This window comes from Pseudonaja textilis, chromosome 10 (assembly GCF_049901715.1).
Source record: "Pseudonaja textilis isolate UNSWEBS1 chromosome 10, rPseTex1.2, whole genome shotgun sequence".
NCBI lineage: Eukaryota > Metazoa > Chordata > Lepidosauria > Squamata > Elapidae > Pseudonaja > Pseudonaja textilis.
Genome location: NC_141999.1, coordinates 22,554,405 through 22,573,611, shown reverse-complemented (window position 1 = coordinate 22,573,611; position 19,207 = coordinate 22,554,405). Strand labels below are relative to the sequence as shown.

At 43.9% G+C, this 19,207-nt stretch overlaps 1 protein-coding gene across 1 annotated transcript in view; it reads right to left on the bottom strand.

Annotated features, from left to right (window-relative positions):
* CLPTM1 (CLPTM1 regulator of GABA type A receptor forward trafficking) overlaps window positions 1–18,573 on the bottom strand; it is a 29,291-nt gene extending 10,718 nt beyond the window's left edge. Inside the window, exons 1-7 of the mRNA XM_087940161.1 lie at window positions 18,493–18,573; window positions 13,070–13,188; window positions 7,492–7,615; window positions 6,197–6,355; window positions 3,780–3,897; window positions 2,242–2,327; window positions 81–201 (exon numbers count right to left, since the gene is read on the bottom strand). Coding sequence (XP_087796287.1) covers window positions 81–201; window positions 2,242–2,327; window positions 3,780–3,897; window positions 6,197–6,355; window positions 7,492–7,615; window positions 13,070–13,188; window positions 18,493–18,552 — 787 coding nt within the window. The 5' untranslated portion in view covers window positions 18,553–18,573. The remainder of the gene's footprint in view (window positions 1–80; window positions 202–2,241; window positions 2,328–3,779; window positions 3,898–6,196; window positions 6,356–7,491; window positions 7,616–13,069; window positions 13,189–18,492) is intronic.
* Window positions 18,574–19,207: the final 634 nt, after the last annotated feature.

Here is a 19,207-nt window from a genome sequence, read left to right as displayed (position 1 = left end):
AGAGAAAGGGAAGCCCCGCCCGGCCAGTATATCCTGGTGCCAGAGCAACTCCGTAGGCCCAGCGTTATTTGAAGCCTTACACTGATCCAGAGGGGGAGGAACGCTGCCCTTCACCCACGGTGTGTGGTCGTCCACAATATTGATGGTGAGGTTGGGGTGCCAGTGTGAGATCACCTCCACGGGGCCAAAATCTTCAGCTCTCTGCAAGAAAAGCACGAAGCCTGAGTCATGATGTCTCCAGAGGGAGGGAGTAGGAAAAAGAGAGGAGAGAAGGGGACGTTCTGGAGCAGTCAGTAGCCACCCAAAAGCCTGGAATGCGGCAGGTTCAGGAAAGTGGGGCGGGGAGAACATTTTGGCAGCAGCTGCCTATGGAGAGTCTCAGTCATCCACGATGGTGTCAAGTGCCCCCAAAAAAAAAAGACAACTGGATTTTCTTTTGTTTTTCCTGGAAGACGTTTCATTTCTCATCCAAGCAGCTTATTCTATTTTATTTTCTTCTATTCCCTGCTGTCCATTCCATTCCCAACTCTACTCCATTCCATCTATTCTATTTCTATTCTATTCTAAATTGTATTCTATTCTATATCCTACTCTAAATTGTATTCTATTCTATATTCTAAATTGTATTCTATTTTATATTCTATTCTAAATTGTATTCTGTTCTATATTCTATTCTATATCCTTTTTTTTAAATTAAATTTTATTAAATTTTACACTTCTAAAACAAATCATATATACAATTTACAAATCATATACAAGTCGTGGCATTGACTTTTCCGTATTCATACACACACACTTATACATACATACATATACACATCACTTACATTTAAATTTTACATTGCCTTTTTGTTCCTATTATCCAATCAAACATACCAATATAGTATTCTTTTTCTTCCTTCTCCTGCAATTCCATTGTAAGCTTCCTCATTTCTGCACAATCCATATTTTTTTTATAATCATATTATCTGTGGGATTACTCTAAAATTTCCAATTTTGTGCATACCTTATTCTAGCTGCTGTCAATATATATATTATTATATATTCAATGTCTTTTTGGTATTCACCCCTAATTATCCCTAATAAAAATGTTTCAGGCTTAAGTATTTTTAAATCAGTTATTTCCTGTATATTCTATTCTAATTGTATTCTAATTCAGTTCTATATTGTATTATTATATTGTGTTCTGTTCTATATTTTATTCCATATTCTATTCTATATTTTATTCCTATCCTATCCTATTCTCTAATCTATTCTGTATTGTATTGTACTGTATTGTATTGTACTGTACTGTACTGTCTTCTATGCTATGCCAGCTTGCCAGGGAGTACCCAAGTGATCTGACCACAGGCCCAGCTAGACCCGCCTAGGGTGTTTCCCGGTTGCGGTGGGAAAGGCCCTGGTGCTTTTTCCAGGTGAAGTACACAGGTGTGACTCCATCTGTCTTCACGAAGCGTAACCTGAATACGAGATTCTCTCTCTCTGTCTCGCTTTCACACATCCAGAGCTCTGCCAAGTCGCCCCAAGCGGCTCAAGTTTTCCTCCCCTTCTTCTTTCAGATCTCACCAGCTCCATCAAACCTCGCCTCTGTCTTCCAATGATGGCTAGTTACCACAGGGCTATTCCTGGGCTCACTTATCTTTCCAAAAGGTCCCTAAACCTTTTTTCACTAGGCCCACAGACACGGTTTGCAAAGTGCCCGTTTTTCATTTCCTCCGGTCGAAAAGTTTAAATGAAACTCTTTATTTCATTAAACACCAAAAGAGGAAGAGGGCCGTTCAATCCATTTTGCTTCTTCCTACCTCCCCTTTTCTCTTCTTTCATCCACCTCATAATCCCACACAGGGTGGAGTCTGGGCAATTGAATGGAGCTAGCAGAGTGTTTACTGGCCAGATGCCCTTTCTGTCGCCAGTGCAGAGGTTTTTTTTTTCCCCAGCAGACATATTCTCAACGTGCTGAGAGAGAAAAATATTTGCCTCTACCTAGGATCGAACTCACAGCCTCCTGATTGTGAGGAGAGATTTGCTCCCTCAAAGAAGCAAAGGAAACAATTTCAGCAGACAAACTATCATAGCCATTTGCCAATTCCCCCCCAGCCTCCGCCACTTTTTTTGCAGAAGGCCAATTCCATCAGGGAGTCAGAGGCTGTAAGGCTGATGACCGAAGAGCTATGAGGGGAAAAATTGGGACTTTGAAGGAGAAACAAGAGCAGAAGAAAGTATCAAGAGAAGTCATATTACTTTGATCATTTCAGGATCCGCTTCCGTTTCCCCGGTTAGTAAGTTCTTGGTTTTCTGAAAGCGTCTCCGTTTGTACTTATTGATCACTGCAAATATAAACAAAATAGGGGGAAAAAAGGTAAAGTTTGGTCTGAATGTGATCACTTTAGTATAATGTTTAAGGCACCAAGCTAGAAGCCAGGGGACGGAGAGTTCTAGTCCCAGCTTAGATATAAACCTTAGCTGGGTGACTTTGGGCCAATCACCAGGAGACGGGGAGTTCTAGTCCTGCCTTAGTATGAAAGCTGGGTGACTTTGGGCCAATCACCAGGAGACTGGGAGTTCTAGTCCTGCCTTAGTATGAAAGCTGGGTGGCTTTGGGCCAATCACCAGGAGACTGGGAGTTCTAGTCCTCCTGCCTCAGTATGAAAGATGGGTGGCTTTGGGGCCATCAGGAGACTAGGAGTTCTAGTCCTGCCTTAGCATGAAAGCTGGGTGACTCTGGGCCAATCACCAGGAGACATGGAGTTCTAGTCCTGCCTTAGCATGAAAGATGGGTGACTTTGGGCCAATCACCAGGAGACATGGAGTTCTAGTCCTGCCTTAGCATGAAAGCTGGGTGACTTTGGGCCAATCACCAGGAGACATGGAGTTCTAGTCCTGCCTTAGCATGAAAGATGGGTGACTTTGGGCCAATCACCAGGAGACATGGAGTTCTAGTCCTGCCTTAGCATGAAAGATGGGTGACTTTGGGCCAATCACCAGGAGACATGGAGTTCTAGTCCTGCCTTAGTATGAAAGCTGGGTGGCTTTGGGCCAATCACCAGGAGACATGGAGTTCTAGTCCTGCCTTAGCATGAAAGATGGGTGACTTTGGGCCAATCACCAGGAGACATGGAGTTCTAGTCCTGCCTTAGCATGAAAGCTGGGTGACTTTGGGCCAATCACCAGGAGACTCCCGCCTCAGGCACGAAATCAGCCGGATAAGTTTGGGCCAGTCCCTCTCTCTCAGCCCAATTTACCTCACAAGGTGTTGTTGTGGGTAGTGGAGGATGGAAGTGGGTTGGATAAATGCACCACCTTATTTTAAAATAATAAAGGCAGGATACAAATAAATAAGAATAAAAATACCGGTCAGGAGATTAAACTCAAGACGTGAAGGTGTCAGGCCTACCGCCCATCTTGCTCCAACCTGTATGGCTCATGTTTAAGAAATGTTGCAAAAAAGGTAACGGAGAACGGCAGACCAACCTTCCTTCTTTTTAAAAAGGCAGGAAGGGATAAAACCATCCCGATGGGGCTCTTCTCTTCCCCCAAGATCACAACCCTTGGCTACTCCAGGGGTGGGAAGACGAGAGGCCCAAGCTCCGTTCTTCATCTCTAGCAGCCTCTCCACGAACACATGAACTAGCAGGGTACCCATGTGCTTTGCTACAAAACTATGTGGTCGGGCTTAGTTTTGGGGGAGGAAAATAAAAATTCTGCCTCTGCCTGCCGGCATCCTTTGCTTCCAACTGAAAAAAAATAAAAATAAACCTATGGTTAAAAGGAAAGCTTACTTCGAGATGTGTGAACCGTGGCAAGGCGCCGGTAGAGGTTCTTCTGTTTGGGATCTGGGTGGAACCCGCTTTTCGTGAAGTACACGTGGATGTAAATGGAACCATTGTGTTGGACGCTCTGAAAATCAGAGGTAAATAATCGTGAGCATAGCTGGCATGCTCCTCCAGCAGGTTGGGGAACCTTCACCTGTGTGATAACCAAACTAGAAAGGGGAGAAGTAGAGACAGAACTTGTGAAAAGGCCCAACAGAAACCACCCTGTTCCTGGAACTGGCTGGCAGGACCAATGGTGGGATTCAAATAATTTAACAACCGGCTCTCTGCCCTTATGTTTTCTTCCCACAATTGGTTCACCAAACTGCTCATAAAAGTTAACAGCCGGTTCTCCCAAACTGGTGCGAACTGGCTGAATCCCACCACTGGGTAGGACTCATTCAGAGGGGGTATTCAGCTGGTTCTGACCAATTCTGGAGAACTGGTAGTGGAAATTTTGAGTAGTTTGGAGAGCTAGCAAATACCGCCTCTCACTGGCCCCGCCCCCATCTATTCTCCGCCTCCCGAGTCCCAGCTGATTGGCTGGGTCTCCTTTGGTTGCCCTGCACAGGAGAACGGAGCTGGAAAGCAGGTTAGGGGGGTGGGGAGGGAATGAGGATTTTGCAGTATCCTTCCTCTGCCACGCCCACCAAGCCACACCAACCAAACCAGTAGTAAATTTTTTTAATCCCATCACTGGACTCATTCCCAACCACCGAAGAAAAGGCCCTGACTAACCCACCTGATTTTACAAACATTGTTTGTTTTGTTTTTACAATGGGTCGTTAAGGAAAAGACGCAGGCCGGTTTTGCCAAACACCAGAAATAAATGCTGGGCTTTGGCAAAACGGCCCTACATGAACGTGGGACGTTGCAAAAAGGCCGTAAATGTGGTTACATGACCAAGGGAGGGGGGGAAAGACGGATCATTGTAACTTCAAATGTGGGTGGTTAAGTCCCCTTTTTGTGGTAACTTTCAATGGTTTCTAAGCAGCCGGTCGTAAATTGAGGACTACCCGTAGAGTCATTTACAGGTAGTCCTCGACTTACAACAGTTCAAAGTTACAACGGCACTTGAAAAAAAAAGTGACTTATGACCATTTTTCACACTTACGGCAGTGGGTCATGTGATTTACGTTCGGCTGCTTTGACACCTGGTTCGTACTTTACGACGGTCGGTTGCAGCGTCCTGCGGTCCCCCTTTTGTGACCTTCTGACAAGCAAAGTCACTGGGGGGGGAATCCAGATTCTCTTTAACAATCCTGTGACTAAGTTAACAACAGCAGGGGGATCACTTAATAACTGGGTCCAGGAAGGTCGTAAAATGGGGCAAAACCCATTTAACCAATGTCTCGCTTAGCAACATAAGTTCTGGGTTCAATTATGGTTGTAAGTCGAGGACTACCTGTAGGGTCCTATAGTCACATTAAAAATTGCCATTTGGCAACAGGTTTGGGACATGTTTCCTGTGGTTACAGGAACGGTTGCAGGAACTGGGCCTGACTAGTCTAGGGAAGAGAAGGACCAGGGGAGACAGAAAAGCATCTTCCAATATTTGAGGGGCTGCCACAGAGAGGAGGGAGGAAGGGGTCAAGCTATTCTCCAAAGCACCTGAAGGCCAGACAAGGAATAAGGGATGGAAACTGAACAAGGAGAGATTCAACCTGGAAATAAGGAGGAATTTTCTGACAGGGAGAACAGAATAGAAGCTGCATTCAGAGGTTGTGGGAGCTTCATCCCTGGAGGCCTTCAAGAAGAGATTGGACTCCCATCTGTCAGAAATGGTGTAGGGTCTCCTGCTTGGGCAGGGGGTTGGACTAGATGACCTACAAGTTCCCTTCTGTTATTCTATTCTAAATATAAAGAACGGTTGCAGGAACTGGGCCTGACTGGTCTAGGGAAGAGAAGGACCAGGAGAGACAGGAGAGCAGCCTTCCAATATTTGAGGGGCTGCCACAGAGAGGAGGAAAGGGGGTCAAGCTATTTTCTAAAGCACCTGAAGGCCAGACCAGGAATAAAGGATGGAAACTGACCAAGGAGAGATTCAACCTGGAAATAAGGAGAAAACTTTCTGACAGGGAGAACAATCAACTGATGGAACAGAGGTTGCCTTTGGAAATTGTGGGAGCTCCATCACTGGAGGCTTTCAAGAAGAGACTGGACTGCCATCTGTCAGAAATGGTGTCAAGTCTCCTGCTTGGGCGGGTGTGTGTGTGTGTGTGGACTAGATGACCCACAAGGTCCCTTCCAACTCTGTTTATCTGTTAATCTGGTATGGAAAAACTACACACGGAGCGTTTGTAGCGGAGGGAAAAATTCAGCCGTGAGCAAAGAGCCTTGCCCATGGAGAACCGGAGAGAACATGGTGGCATCTGTTCACACACCTCAGGGATTTCCAACTCGGTGTAATGCTCGTAGCAGCCATCCGAATTCTCTCCACTTGCCCAGTCCCCATAGACTAGATCTCGCTGTTCCCAAAACAACGCCGACGTTGCGTTGAAGTCGGTAAAGTGCTCGTGTTCAGATATGAAGACGTGAAGATCCTGCCAGGAAAAGAAAAGGGAAAAAAAAACCCAAAACCATTCATGACACTTGAGTCAGAAGCCAAACTCTAAGCTGGAAGAAATTTTATTTAGACAGACCCACGTATTTTATTTTGGAAGGAAAAAACGCTATGGGTTATTGACTGAAGCTCTTTGGAAACATGGAAAAATTGGTAATTCAGTAGAGATTGGATCCATCACTTTGGTGGCTTGTCTTCAGAAAATCTACTGCACTTTAAATGTTTACAACTGGTAGTTAGTAAGAGAGCTAGTGTGAAGATGCTGGCTTAGAAACCAGGAGATGGTGAGTTCTAGTCCTGCGTTAGGCATGGAATCCAACTGGGTGACTTGGCCCAGTCACTGGGAGACTGGGAATTCCAGTTCTGCCTTGGGCATAAAAGTTGACTGGGTGAGTCTGAGCCAATCACCAGGAGACTGTGAGTTCTAGTCCCACCTTAGACATGAAGCCTCACAGGCATGTGGGTTGTTGTTGTGGGTAAAATAGGAGGAGGAAGGAATATTCTATATATTCACCAGTTATTTATAAGAAATAATAAAGGTGGGATAAAAAATAAGTAACTATACATGTTGAGGAGGTGTGTACAATGTCCGTCAATAACTATCTAGCAGCCAAACAAAATATGCAGAAGAGTAAAAATGAAAGAAAACATTATAATAAGATAAGATAAACTAGGCAGAACCATTTGTCTTACATTTCAGAATAATAAAGGCAGGATATGCTATCTATCTATCATCTCTTTTATATATGTATATCTATATCTATCTATCATCTCTATTTATGTGTATATATCTCTATCTCTCTTATCTACCTACCTGTCTATGTCTGTCTGTCTGTCTGTCTGTCTGTCTATCTATCTATCTATCTATCTATCTATCTATCTATCTATCTCTATCCATCCATCCATTTGTCTGTCTGTCTGTCTGTCAATCAATCATCAAACCAACCTAACTCCAGTAACTGAATTCTATTTCTTTTTGGAACTAAATCTGAATCAGACAATTTCAATCCTGTGGCCAGAGAAGGAGCCTATAGCTCCGTTTTCCACCAAACAGTCAAAATCCGACTTATTTATAAACTCTTGGAAAATCCGGGTTCATGATCCGGACATCCTTACCATTAAAGTGTCTTTAGGGAAGAGATTGCGGCTTGGCGCCCTGGGTGCCCCGCCGGGGGTGGATGGATCCTGTGTCGTTGGCCCACGACGAAACCAGCTACTGATGGCCCAGATAATAAAGATTCTGGAGGATGAGAGGAAAAAAAAAAGATGTTGAGAATTTACACTCATTTTGAAACCAACCTGTCCATCAAGAGCCATTGGCCACACGGGGGAATTCCAGAGAAATTCAGATTTGGACAAAGAGGTCCTCAGCTTCATCAACTGTCATAAACTTGGTTGGGTTTTGATTACTGTGAACTCGAGGATCAAAGAAGGGCAGTCCCTAACTTACATCAGTTCATTTAATGACCTTTCAAAGTTACAATGGCACTTATGACCGCTTTCACACTTACGACTATTGCAACAGCACACACACACACACACCGTGGTTATGTCTTCAAAATTTGGATGCTTGTCAACTGACTCATATTTAGGATTAGGGTCCCACAGTCACTAATTAGCAGCAGAAATTTGGGGTTCGTAAGTTGAGGATTACTTAATCTGGTGTTTCTCTACCTTGGTAGCTTTAAGACATGTGGACTTCATGCAATTTGCTATGAAATTCACTTTGATTTTCGTTTGGGGCATGAATTGTAACTAATAACATTTGTTTTTAACCCATCTCTAATTCAATCATCAAAATTCTTCCATTTGTATCAGCATATTTATATACCGCCTTAATTCCTTCTCTGGTATACAGGTGAAACTCGAAAAATTAGAATATCATGCAAAAGTTCATTTATTGCAGTAATGCAACTTAAAAGGTGAAACTAATATATGAGATCAACTCAATACATGCAAAGCAAGATAGTTCAAGCCGTGATGTGTCCTAATTGTGATGATTATGGCTTACAGCTCATAAAAACCCCATATCCACGATCTCAGAAAATTAGAACATTACATGCAATCAATAAAACAAGGATTGTACATAGAACAATATCGGACCTCTGAAAAGTATAAGCATGCATGTGTACTCAGTACTTGGTTTGGGCCCCTTTTGGAGCAATTACTGCCTCAATGCGGCGTGGCATGGAAGCTATCAGTCTGTGGCACTGCTGAGGTGTTACGGAAGACCAGGATGCTTCAATAGTGGCCTTCAGCTGTTCTGCATTGTTCGGTCTCATGTCTCTCATCTTTCTCTTGGCAATGCCCCATAGATTTTCTATGGGGTTCAGGTCAGGCGAGTTTGCTGGCCAATCAAGCACAGTAATCCCACAGTCATTGAACCAGGTTTTGGTGCTTTGGGCAGTGTGGGCAGCTGGAAAATGAAGTCAGCATCCCCATAAAGCTCGTCTGCGGAAGGAAGCATGAAGTGCTCCAAAATCTCCTGGTAGATGGCTGCGTTGACCCTGGACTTAATGAAGCACAGTGGACCAACACCAGCAGATGACATGGCCCCCCAAATCAACAGACGATAGAAACTTCACACTGAACTTCAAGCATCTTGCAGTGTGTGCCTCTCCATTCTTCCTCCAGACTCTGGGTCCTTGGTTTCCAAATGAGATGCAAAAGTTGCTCTCATCAGAAAAGAGGACTTTGGACCACTGAGCAACAGACCAGTTCTGTTTTTCTTTAGCTCAGGTAAGATGCTTCTGACGTTGTTTGTTGTTCAGGAGTGGCTTGACAAGAGGAATATGACATTTGTAGCCCATGTCCAGGATCCGTCTGTGTGTGGTGGCTCTTGATGCACTGACTCCAGCCTCAGTCCACTCCTTGTGAAAGTCCCCAACACTTTTGAATGGCCTTTTCCTGACAATCCTCTCCAGGCTGCGGTCATCCCTGCTGCTTGTGCACCTTTTTCTTCCACACTTTTCCCTTCCACATAACTTTCTATTAATGTGCTTTGATACAGCACTTTGGGAACATCCAACTTCTTTTGCAATTACCTTTTGAGGCTTTCCCTCCTTGTGGAGGGTGTCACTGATGGTTTTCTGCACAACTGTCAGGTCAGCAGTCTTTCCCATGATTGTGATTCCTACTGAACCAGACTGAGAGACCATTTAAAGGCTCAGAAACCCTTTGCAGTTGTTATGGCTTAATTAGCTGATTAGAGTGGGACACTTTGAGCCTAGAATATTGAACCTTTTCACAATATTCTAATGTTCTGAGATTATGGATTTGGGGTTTTCATGAGCTGTAAGCCATAATCATCTCAATTATGACACATCACAGCTTGGACTATCTTGCTTTGCATATAATGAGTCTTATCTCATATATTGGGGTTCACCTTTTAAGTTGCATTGCTGAAATAAATGAACTTTTGCACGATATTCTAATTTTTTAAGTTTCACCTATATACTACCATTCCTCTCTGTTTCTGTACTGCCAAGGCTCTGTATAATCTTCCTAATTTGGGGTATTCTAAACATTTCCTATATTGTTCTTTAATGTATACTTCCTGTAAGCACACGATGTCCACTTTTTGTTTTGCCAATCTTGTTAACATTTGTTTTCTTTTAGTAGGTGAATTCAATCCATAGGTGAAAAGCAGCTCTGGAAAAACCAAGTTTTTCTACCCCCGTTTCTGATGACAGCACTGGGGTGGGATAGTCCTGCAGCTTTTAGAGTCATAAATCTCCACCCCTTATCGCGGTAACCATTTCCTAAGTTACACTTTTACAGAACTCGATTACACAATTCTTGGGCTTGTTTATGAATAAGTTAAAAGATTAATTAATTATAAGATGGCGCAAGAGCTCTTTGCAAGAATTCTAGCAGCCTGCAAGGACCGGCAACAGTCTGGAACGATTTGATATCCGTATCAGCCGTCTTTTATTATAGCAGAAAATGCCAGAAATCCTTTTGAGTGACAAGCACGTGATTGATCTGCAGAGGAATTCTATCAGGCCCTCAACACCGCGGCCCAAATTTAATCAAAACAGTTAAATCAAGAAGCAAAGAAATATTTTGAAAATCAGGAGTCTGACCAGCAGTATATACTGAATGAGAAGTTATTTTCTGAACCCAAAGATCCTGGATTCAAATGCATTTTCTTCTACAAATTTGCTAAGCGGACTTATTTATTTTACAATATTTGTATAGCTGCCAATCTCATATCCATGCGACTCTTGGCAGAGGATGTGAGTTAAACACAAGCCAACAATCTGATAATTCAGACCCCTTGTGCAATTCTTCACTACTACAACGCTAAGTCAACCCTACCACAGATGTTTGTTATGAAGAATATTCCAAACACTTTATGTAAATATCAAGCATTGCTAATGGGCAGAGTTGATCAATAGAGGGACTGCAAAAGATTTTGGCCAAAACAAGTAAAGAAGAGAGAAAAAAATGTGTATATTTTTAGTTCTTTTTCAAAATCTATCAATATTCTTAACAGCATTAAATGAATAATTTAAGAAACAGCCAGTTTGGTCTAGTGGTTAAGGTACCAGGCTAGAAAATGGGAGACTGTGAATTCTAGTTCTGCCTTAGGCGTGAAAGCTGGCTGGGTGACTTTGGGCCAATCACCAGGAGACTGGGAGTTCTAGTCCTGTTTTGGGCATAAAATCTGGCTAGGTGACTTCTCGGTCAATCACCAGGAAATGGTGAGTTCTAGTCCTGCCTTAGGCATGAAAATCAGCTGGAGGACTTTGGGCCAATCACCAGGAGACTTGGAGTTCTAGTCCTGCCTTAGGCAGTTGGTTGGGTGACTTTGAGGCGATCCCTCCCTCTCGGTCTCCCCACCTCGCAGGGCTGTTGTTATGGGAAAAAAATAAGAACAGGAAGGTGTGATGGATATTTTTGCCGCCTTGAGTTATTTGTAAAAAAATAAAAAGTTGGGATAAATGAATGTGTCTACCTATCCCACTTCATGGAAGTTTCATCCCCAAATCTAATCTATATTAAATCTATCTTGTTCGCTGATTCTCAATCATTTCTGGACGAGGACATCTGTGGCGATACACCGCCCCAAAACTGAAAGTGCTGTTACCCTTTGTGGTTCGTTGCATTAACAACCTCCCGTGTTTAAAATTAGGGCTGAAGATAAATGCACAAACTGGAAAGACAAAGCCACAAGGTTGCGTTATCAGTTTCTGAGGCTTGATGAGTCATCAGTGAAACCCGAAAAACCAAGGGGAGCCTGTGTGTGTTGCCAGCTTGGACCATTTGATGAACCATAAAGGTATGATTTCTTATCTACATCGTTAAACAGAAGATGATAGATATGTATATATGTGTGTATGTATGTATGTATGTGTATATATCTATATATATATCTATATCTATATATCTATATCTATCTCTCCTGCTTAAAGTGGGCCATAGCATTTTGGACAATTGTCAACTTAATGTGAGTTGAATTATTATTTGAACTTCAAAGCAATCCGTGGATCCATTTTAAACAATGACAAAGGGAGCCCTTGCCAAATTGCAGTGTCCTCTGCAAACTCGTGAATTGGGAAGACACTGTAGGCCAAGCGTTTGTCCACAATACTTCGATGCTGGCTTGGTTCCAATTTGATTGCCACTTAATAGATTGAAATATCCAACAGCTTCATCATTTGGACGTTTAATGTGTGGCTGGCACCCTAGGGGTGCCAAAGCCGATCGCTGAGGTAAGTCAAGAAAGCAGTATGAAGTAATGATTTTAATAAAGGTTTTGGAAGCAACGTTTCTGCCCTTTCCCACTGAGTCACCTTGAATATTCAAAGATTCCACTCCGGGATATATATATATAGAGAATACATTGGCTCTTACTTATAGTCCTCGATCTACGACCACAACTGAGCCCAAAACGTCTGTCCTCTACACTCTATACCCTTTCTGACAGATGGCAGTCCAGTCTCTTCTTGAAAGCCTCCAGGGATGAAGCTCCCACAACTTCTGTGGGCAACTTCTGTTCCGTGGGCTGACTGTTCTCACTGTCAGAAAATTCCTCCTCATTTCCAGGTTGAATCTCTCCTTGCTCAGGTTCCATCCATTATTCCTTGTCTGGCTTTCAGGTGGAAAACCCCTCCTCTCTGTGGAAGCCACTCAAATATTGGAACGCTGCTATCAGGCCTGGCTTTGGTGTGTGTGTGTGTACGCACGCAATGCCCACAATAGCAATACCACCTAGACTTATATACCACTTCACAGTGCTTTACAGCCTCTCCAAGCAGCTTACAGAGTCAGCTTCTTGCTCTCAACAATCTGGGTCCTCATTTTACCAAGCTCAGAAGGACGGAAGGCTGAGTCAACCTTGAGCCTGGTGAGATTTGAAGCGCCAAGTTGCAGGCAGCCGGCAGCAGAAGCAGCCCTGCAGTACTGCACCCTAACCACTGCGCCACCGCAGATCAACTGGGGGGAGCGGGGAATCCTTGGTCTTTGGCTGAGCTTGGTTGTTTTCTTGCAGGCGTCTCATTACCAAACTAGGTGATATCGTCAGTGCAACCAGGACGCTTGGCTTCGCAAACAGCTGCTGAGATGCGAAAGGAAAAGCAGACCCTCGTGTGGCTCTGGTAATTAAAAGACTAAGCTAGTGGCCAAAGGGAAGTCCCTTGCTTACATTTCAAGACAAGAAGGGGGGGGTCCAGAAAGGGCGGATTTTTACCTGAATAAGACGCCTTTGATGATCTGCCAGGCATTCGGGGCTTGTTGTTGAGGCTGGTTCGGCTGCTGAGTCTCCACGACCCCTTCGCCGCCCCCCGCGGTGCCATTGCTGGTCACTTGCTTTAGAAGCAGGGAACAAGGAGAGAGAAAGACGGGCATCACAAAAAGCTACGGGATGCAAGAAATCAGATTTCTTTAAATCTTGAATTACCTTTTAAATCACTTTAATTTTCTAACTTGGGTGAGGTGGACGGTGTAGAAAATTGATTTTTTTTTAAAAAAAAAATACCCCTCAAAGAAATCCTGTTTTTTATGGCAATGGGTTTCCGATGATGTAAACTATAGGAAAAAATGCTTTTACTTTTTCAGCATCGCTACCAATCTATCTAAAATCGAACTGACTTTATGGAGGAGAGAGTGCGACTCTCTTCCTTTCACCCACATTTGTCTGGATGTAAACCTTCCCTTCCTATTTTTTTTTTTAAGTTAAAAAGAAACAACAGAAATCCTCTTCCCCATAAAGAACTTCAAATGATTTCACAGCCATTTTCAAATGGAAGAGAAAAAGGCAACCATCCTACGTTATCCCTTTGGGCTGAGGGCACACGAGAGCAGATTATAGTACCGTCCTCAACTTACAACAGTTCGCTTAGTGACCATTGAGGTTGCAACGGCAGTGGAAAAAAGTGACTTACGACAGTTGTTCACCCTTAGGATGGTTGTAGCCTCCCATGGCCAGGTGGATCAACCTTCGGACGCTTGGAAACTGACTTGTATTTAGGACGGTTTGCTGTGTTCCGGGGTCACGCGATTCCTCTCTTGCGACTTTCCGACAAGCGATGTCAAAGGGGAAACCAGATTCACTCAACAACCATGTAACAAACCACTGCAGTGATTTACTTAACAATGGCGGCAAGGCGGGTTATAAAATGGGACAAAGCTCGTTTAGCAAACGACTCGTTTAGCCACAGAACTTTGGGGCCCGGCTGTGGGTCAGCCAAGTGAAATCCTAAGCCAATGTTTTACTCTTGCTCTGATGATTGACTGACGTTCACAGGATGGCAAATTGGCTGTCCGCCCCAAGCACGGACAACTGAAGACAACGTCCGTTAAGTTGTTCAGAGGCACTGCCTGGTTTTCATGAGAACGCCAAAAGCAGAGGCAGAAAACGTAACGCGTGGCGAGAAGTTTTCTAATTGGGTAATCAACCCATTTGATCTCCTGTACGTCGGTGTGAAATTGGGGTGGGGGGTGTTATTCCTTTGTGAACCTCACACCACCCTTGCCGAGGAATCTCATTGGGCCTTGCCTCCCCAGATAACCAGTTTGGTGAGATCTTTCGTCTCCTCCTAAATATGACTTTCAAACTTGGCTCTGACCTTATTTTCAACTGCTAAACAAGCCTCGATTCTACTACTGTATACTAACCTCCAATGCGGAAATCTATCCAATTAATCCCACCTTTGACCTGTATTCTTTTAATAAGTGACTAAACTTATCAGGAAGTTATGCAACAACAGGAACAAAATTACACAGGTAAAGACTTCTCATTGATGTTTTACACACACACATATCTTCAGGGAACAGTTTCAGTAAAGGGTCACCATATATCTCACTGCAATTATCCGCGCATAACCATTTATAAGCAACTTACTCCTAAATGGGAAGGAAAATCAGATTTTCAATTAACTAAGTAATTGGGGTCTTAAATTTGTCTTTTTACTGTTGAGGGACTAGTTAATTTGCTAGACTGAAAATCTTCCTCTAAAAAGTATTAGATTGGTCTGGAATTTAGTAGGTTTCGGCGGTGTTTTTTTACCTAGGTACATTGGTATTAGGATTTATTTTGGGGGGTCTATAAAGCCTTAATTTTATTACCACTTGGGAATCAAACAAAGCATTAATTTTTCAAATGTTGAATGATACCATTTGCACAACACCTACCTAAATTATATTGTTTATAGCTATAGGAAACCTTCCAATGTTAATCCCATTTTACAGATTATGTTCCAGACTCACAGTTTATGTTCCTAAGGGCACACCAAGTCAATAAAATTAACTGAAAAACAGAAGTAATTGAATTTGTCTTTGGCATAGGAAGGTCAAAATTCACCAGCTGAGGATTCCAACCGTTTCTCAAATCTTACGTTTCACCCCAGTTACAGAAGGGAAATTAAGTCTCCGAATCCAGACTGAATAGTTCTAAAAAATACTCGATCTTATGCAAAGGACGGGATCGACTTCAAGGTATGACTTATCCTTCATACCTGAAAACAGAAGAGAGGCAGAGCCAGATTGTAACCAGAGAATATTAAATGAAAACAGAGGACGCAGTAAGGAGAATAAAGGAGAAGTAGGTGAAAGCATCCAGATCATAAATGTTCCAGGGGAATCCCAAGGCACATTGTAAGGCACCACTCTTAAAAGATACAGATGGCTGGCAGTTGGAATTAAAGAGCAGATTCCCAGCAAAGGGTGCAGAGCCACAGGTGTGGAAAGGGTAATTCCTTGCATTCATCCTGTCTGAAGCAGTTGGTAACCGGCAGAATTCCGAGCACTGTTGACTAAATATTGATAAAAACAAAAATACAGAGCGTTCCTCCAGGATATACCTCCACCCTCTGAATCGATGGCTTTTCTGGAGAACAAAAAAAAATAATTTTCCACTGTTAGAGGAGGGATGGGTGAGCACTGTTCTACTGAAATATTTCACTTTGGAGAAGCGAGCCTTGGGAAATAACTCAGGCAGAGACTGCACCAGGCCCTGATAAACGATTCAATAATTCTCACTGTTGAGATACAAGAGAATTATCCCCTCCAGAAAAGGGCAAGGGGGTGTGGGGAAGACAAGAGGACTGAACCAGGCCGCTCAAGGCAAACAATACCCTCTATGAATGGGTGTTTTTATTTAAAAGTGGCTCTTTATTAGCCCATTTGTTTCTTACTACATACTAGTGTCCCCTGGTACACAGTTCAAGAATGGCTGCTGTTGACAACAATGAGCATTTACGAAGGAGAAACCAGGGCATTTCTTTTCTGGTCATGAGTTCAGAAAGGATTCTTTTTTTTTTTTTAATAGAATAAGTCTCACTGGGGAGCAGGATGCTTGCCACATTTTTAGAAATCATGTGACGGAGGGAAAGAGGTGGATTTTGGTCATCTAAACCAGGTTGCAGGTTGATAGTTCACCAGGGCAGCAATCTTTGCAATAGCAGGAAGCTAGACAAAGAAACGAATCATTCATCTAGCAGATGAAGGAACAATTCGGGCTCTGTGTCATTTCCCCATGGAGGAAACTACAAAGCAGAATATGCTGAAAAAGGAAGAAAGCAGAATGATACTGGCCTGGTTTGGGGAGGGGGGGGGAATTGTACCTAGCAGGAAGGCCAAAAGTCAATTTCCCAAAAGAAAGAAAGAAAAGCCCCCGCCCCCCTCAAAAAAAAAAAAAAAGCTCAAAAGATGTTAAAGCAAACATATACCAGTAATATATTTTTTTCTCGTGGTGGGAGAGAAGTAGCAATTAATCCTGGCTAAATGTCGATGGACATGGTGGTACTACTCAGAGATAGATGCTTTAAGGATTCATCTGGGAGGAAAAATGATAGCAGAGATAGAGCAGGGGTCTCCAAGCTTGGCAGCTGGAAGATATGTGGACTTCAACTCCCAGAATTCCCTAGCCAGCATTCTGGGAGTTGAAGTTCACCCATCTTAAAAGACGATGGCTGGGAGATCCTGGGAGTTGAGTTCCACCCATCTTAAAAGATGCTGGCTGGGGGATTCTGGGAGTCGAAGTCCACAAGTCTTCAAGTTTCCAAGGTCGGAAACTCCTGAGATACAGGTCCATAACCATGAAAGCAGTGGAGCAAAAGAAAAATGACAGGACACAGTTCTGTCTTCGTGAACTGGAGGGGAGGGGAAGTAGAAGCCATTGACTAAACCTCAGATGAGAAAAGGAAGTTGACAATCCAGAATGGAGAGTATCGGAAAGGCGGGTCCTTGGTTTCGTAGCTGATGAAATAGAAGGCCAAACCATCACGATTCATGGTTGTCCAAATTGGCCATTCAGTTCCATAAATAGCCTTGGCCCAACGATTCGTGAATCATCCTATTCCTCCGTGGCCATTGCGAGAATGTAATTGAACCAGTGCAAAGACTGAAGCTCCCTTCTAGGTTGTGTGGATTTGTTTGGTGCTTGCCAGGTTTCTGCCATGGTTTGCTTGGGATTTTTACTGTTGGATTATTTTATCACGGAATTATTTTACTTTTCTGGGATGTTTTTCCTCTCTATTGAATTGCCCAGAAAGCAGAGTGGAGGTCAAACAAAAATTTAGATTAGGGATTACCTGTAACAAATAAATCCATAAACAGGCAGTTCTTGAGTTATGACTGCATTGGAGCCCAGAACGTATGTTGCTAAGTGAAACATTTGCAAAGTGAGCTTGTCCCATTTTTACGACTTTTCTTGCCACATTTGTTAAGCGAACAGGGTTGTTGAGTGACTCTGGTTTCCCCTTTCACTTTGCTTGTCAGGTGGTCCCAAAAGGGGGGAATCGCATGATCTCGGGGGACCCTGCAAACCGTCGTAAACACGAGTCTGTTGTCAAACATCTGAATGCAAATCACGTGACTGTGGGAGAATGCTGCGACGGTCGTTAAGTGTGAAAAACGGTCGTTAAGTCACTTTTTCCCCTGGTGCCACTGTAATGTTGAACCACTGTAAAGTTGAGGACTACCTGTACAGCACCAAATTCTTTTGGAAAGGAATACAGACAGAGATGAAATCCTTTGGATCCATTCAATTCCACCGGATCAGGGCAGTTAGGATACCTGCCCCCTGATAAACCCTGTTTTATTTCACACACACCCTTCATTTTCCTTGCTGAATTTTTAGCCAAATAGGTTAAAATTGGGGAGAGGGGGACCGAGATGTTGTTTTTAATCCCGCCCCCCCCCCCCAAAGACCTTTGAGCCTAAAAAGCGTCCAGGAATTCTCTATAACCTGCCCCTGGGCTTCTCCCTTTCTAGAGACATTGGGGGACTACCGTTCCCAGAAGCCCCTACCAAACACAAGAAGGGCCGCCCGGGCCGGGGATTCTGGGAGTTGTAGTCCCAGTCCCCCAATCCCCCCCCCTTGGCAGAGACCAGGGGGGGTTTTTTGGTTGGGGGGAAGGAATCCTGACTTGTAAAGAGCCGGGTTGCTGAATGAAGGGGAGATGGGGGTCTGGGGGGCTGTCGGGCGGGGGCTAATGGAGGCCGTCACGTGATCCCAGGGAAGGGAGGGGCGGCGGGGGGCGAGAAAGGGAAGTACCCCGGGGGCGAGGGGAAGGTGAAGCCCGGGCCTATCGCACCTCAGGGAAAGGAGGCCGCCCCGGATGGACACCGTAAAGGGAGGGGGGAAAAGCAGAAGAGCCCCGCCGTCGGTACCTGTCCAAGGCCGGCTCCCGGCCCTGCGGCTGTTACCACCTCCGTCTCCGGCGCCGCCATCTTGCTGCGCCGTTGCCTGGTGCAATTCTCGCGAGACTTTCCTCGCTTTCTCAACTCCCGTTCTTCCTTTTTTTTTTGCACGTCACGTGGGCCTCACCTCCTGGAGGCGGGGCTCGTTTGCGGGACTCTCGTTACCGTAATGCTGAAAGAAGCGGCGCGAGATTACCGTATGTGCATAATAATAATAATAACAACAACAACAACAACAACAACAACAACAACAACAATAATAGGTGTGGTCTTCGTAAGGCTTTATAGAGTGGTATTAGTACCTCCCTTGATCTTGATTATATCCCGTTAATGCAATTTAGGATTGCGTTGGCTTTTTTGGCTGTTGTAGGACTCCCTGTAACCTTGTTTGATCCATCCACAGGAATGCTTGCCAAATAACCTGAGGCTTGGAAAAAATTTTTTAATGGGGCTTGTTTGGTTTGCAAGGGAGCATCCTGGGTGAAGCTAGACTATTCTGGTTTGTTCAGAAACCCCCATTTAGCGCAATGTGTGAGTTGACCCATCATAGCAGTGTTTTCCCCAGGGTTCCTTCATTGCCCCAAACCTCTTATCAAAAGGATCTTCAAGTCAGCACATTTAGGTTAGTTTTTTTTAAACTACCGAATCTTCTTTCTGACCCCATGAGGGATAGAAACTTGATTTT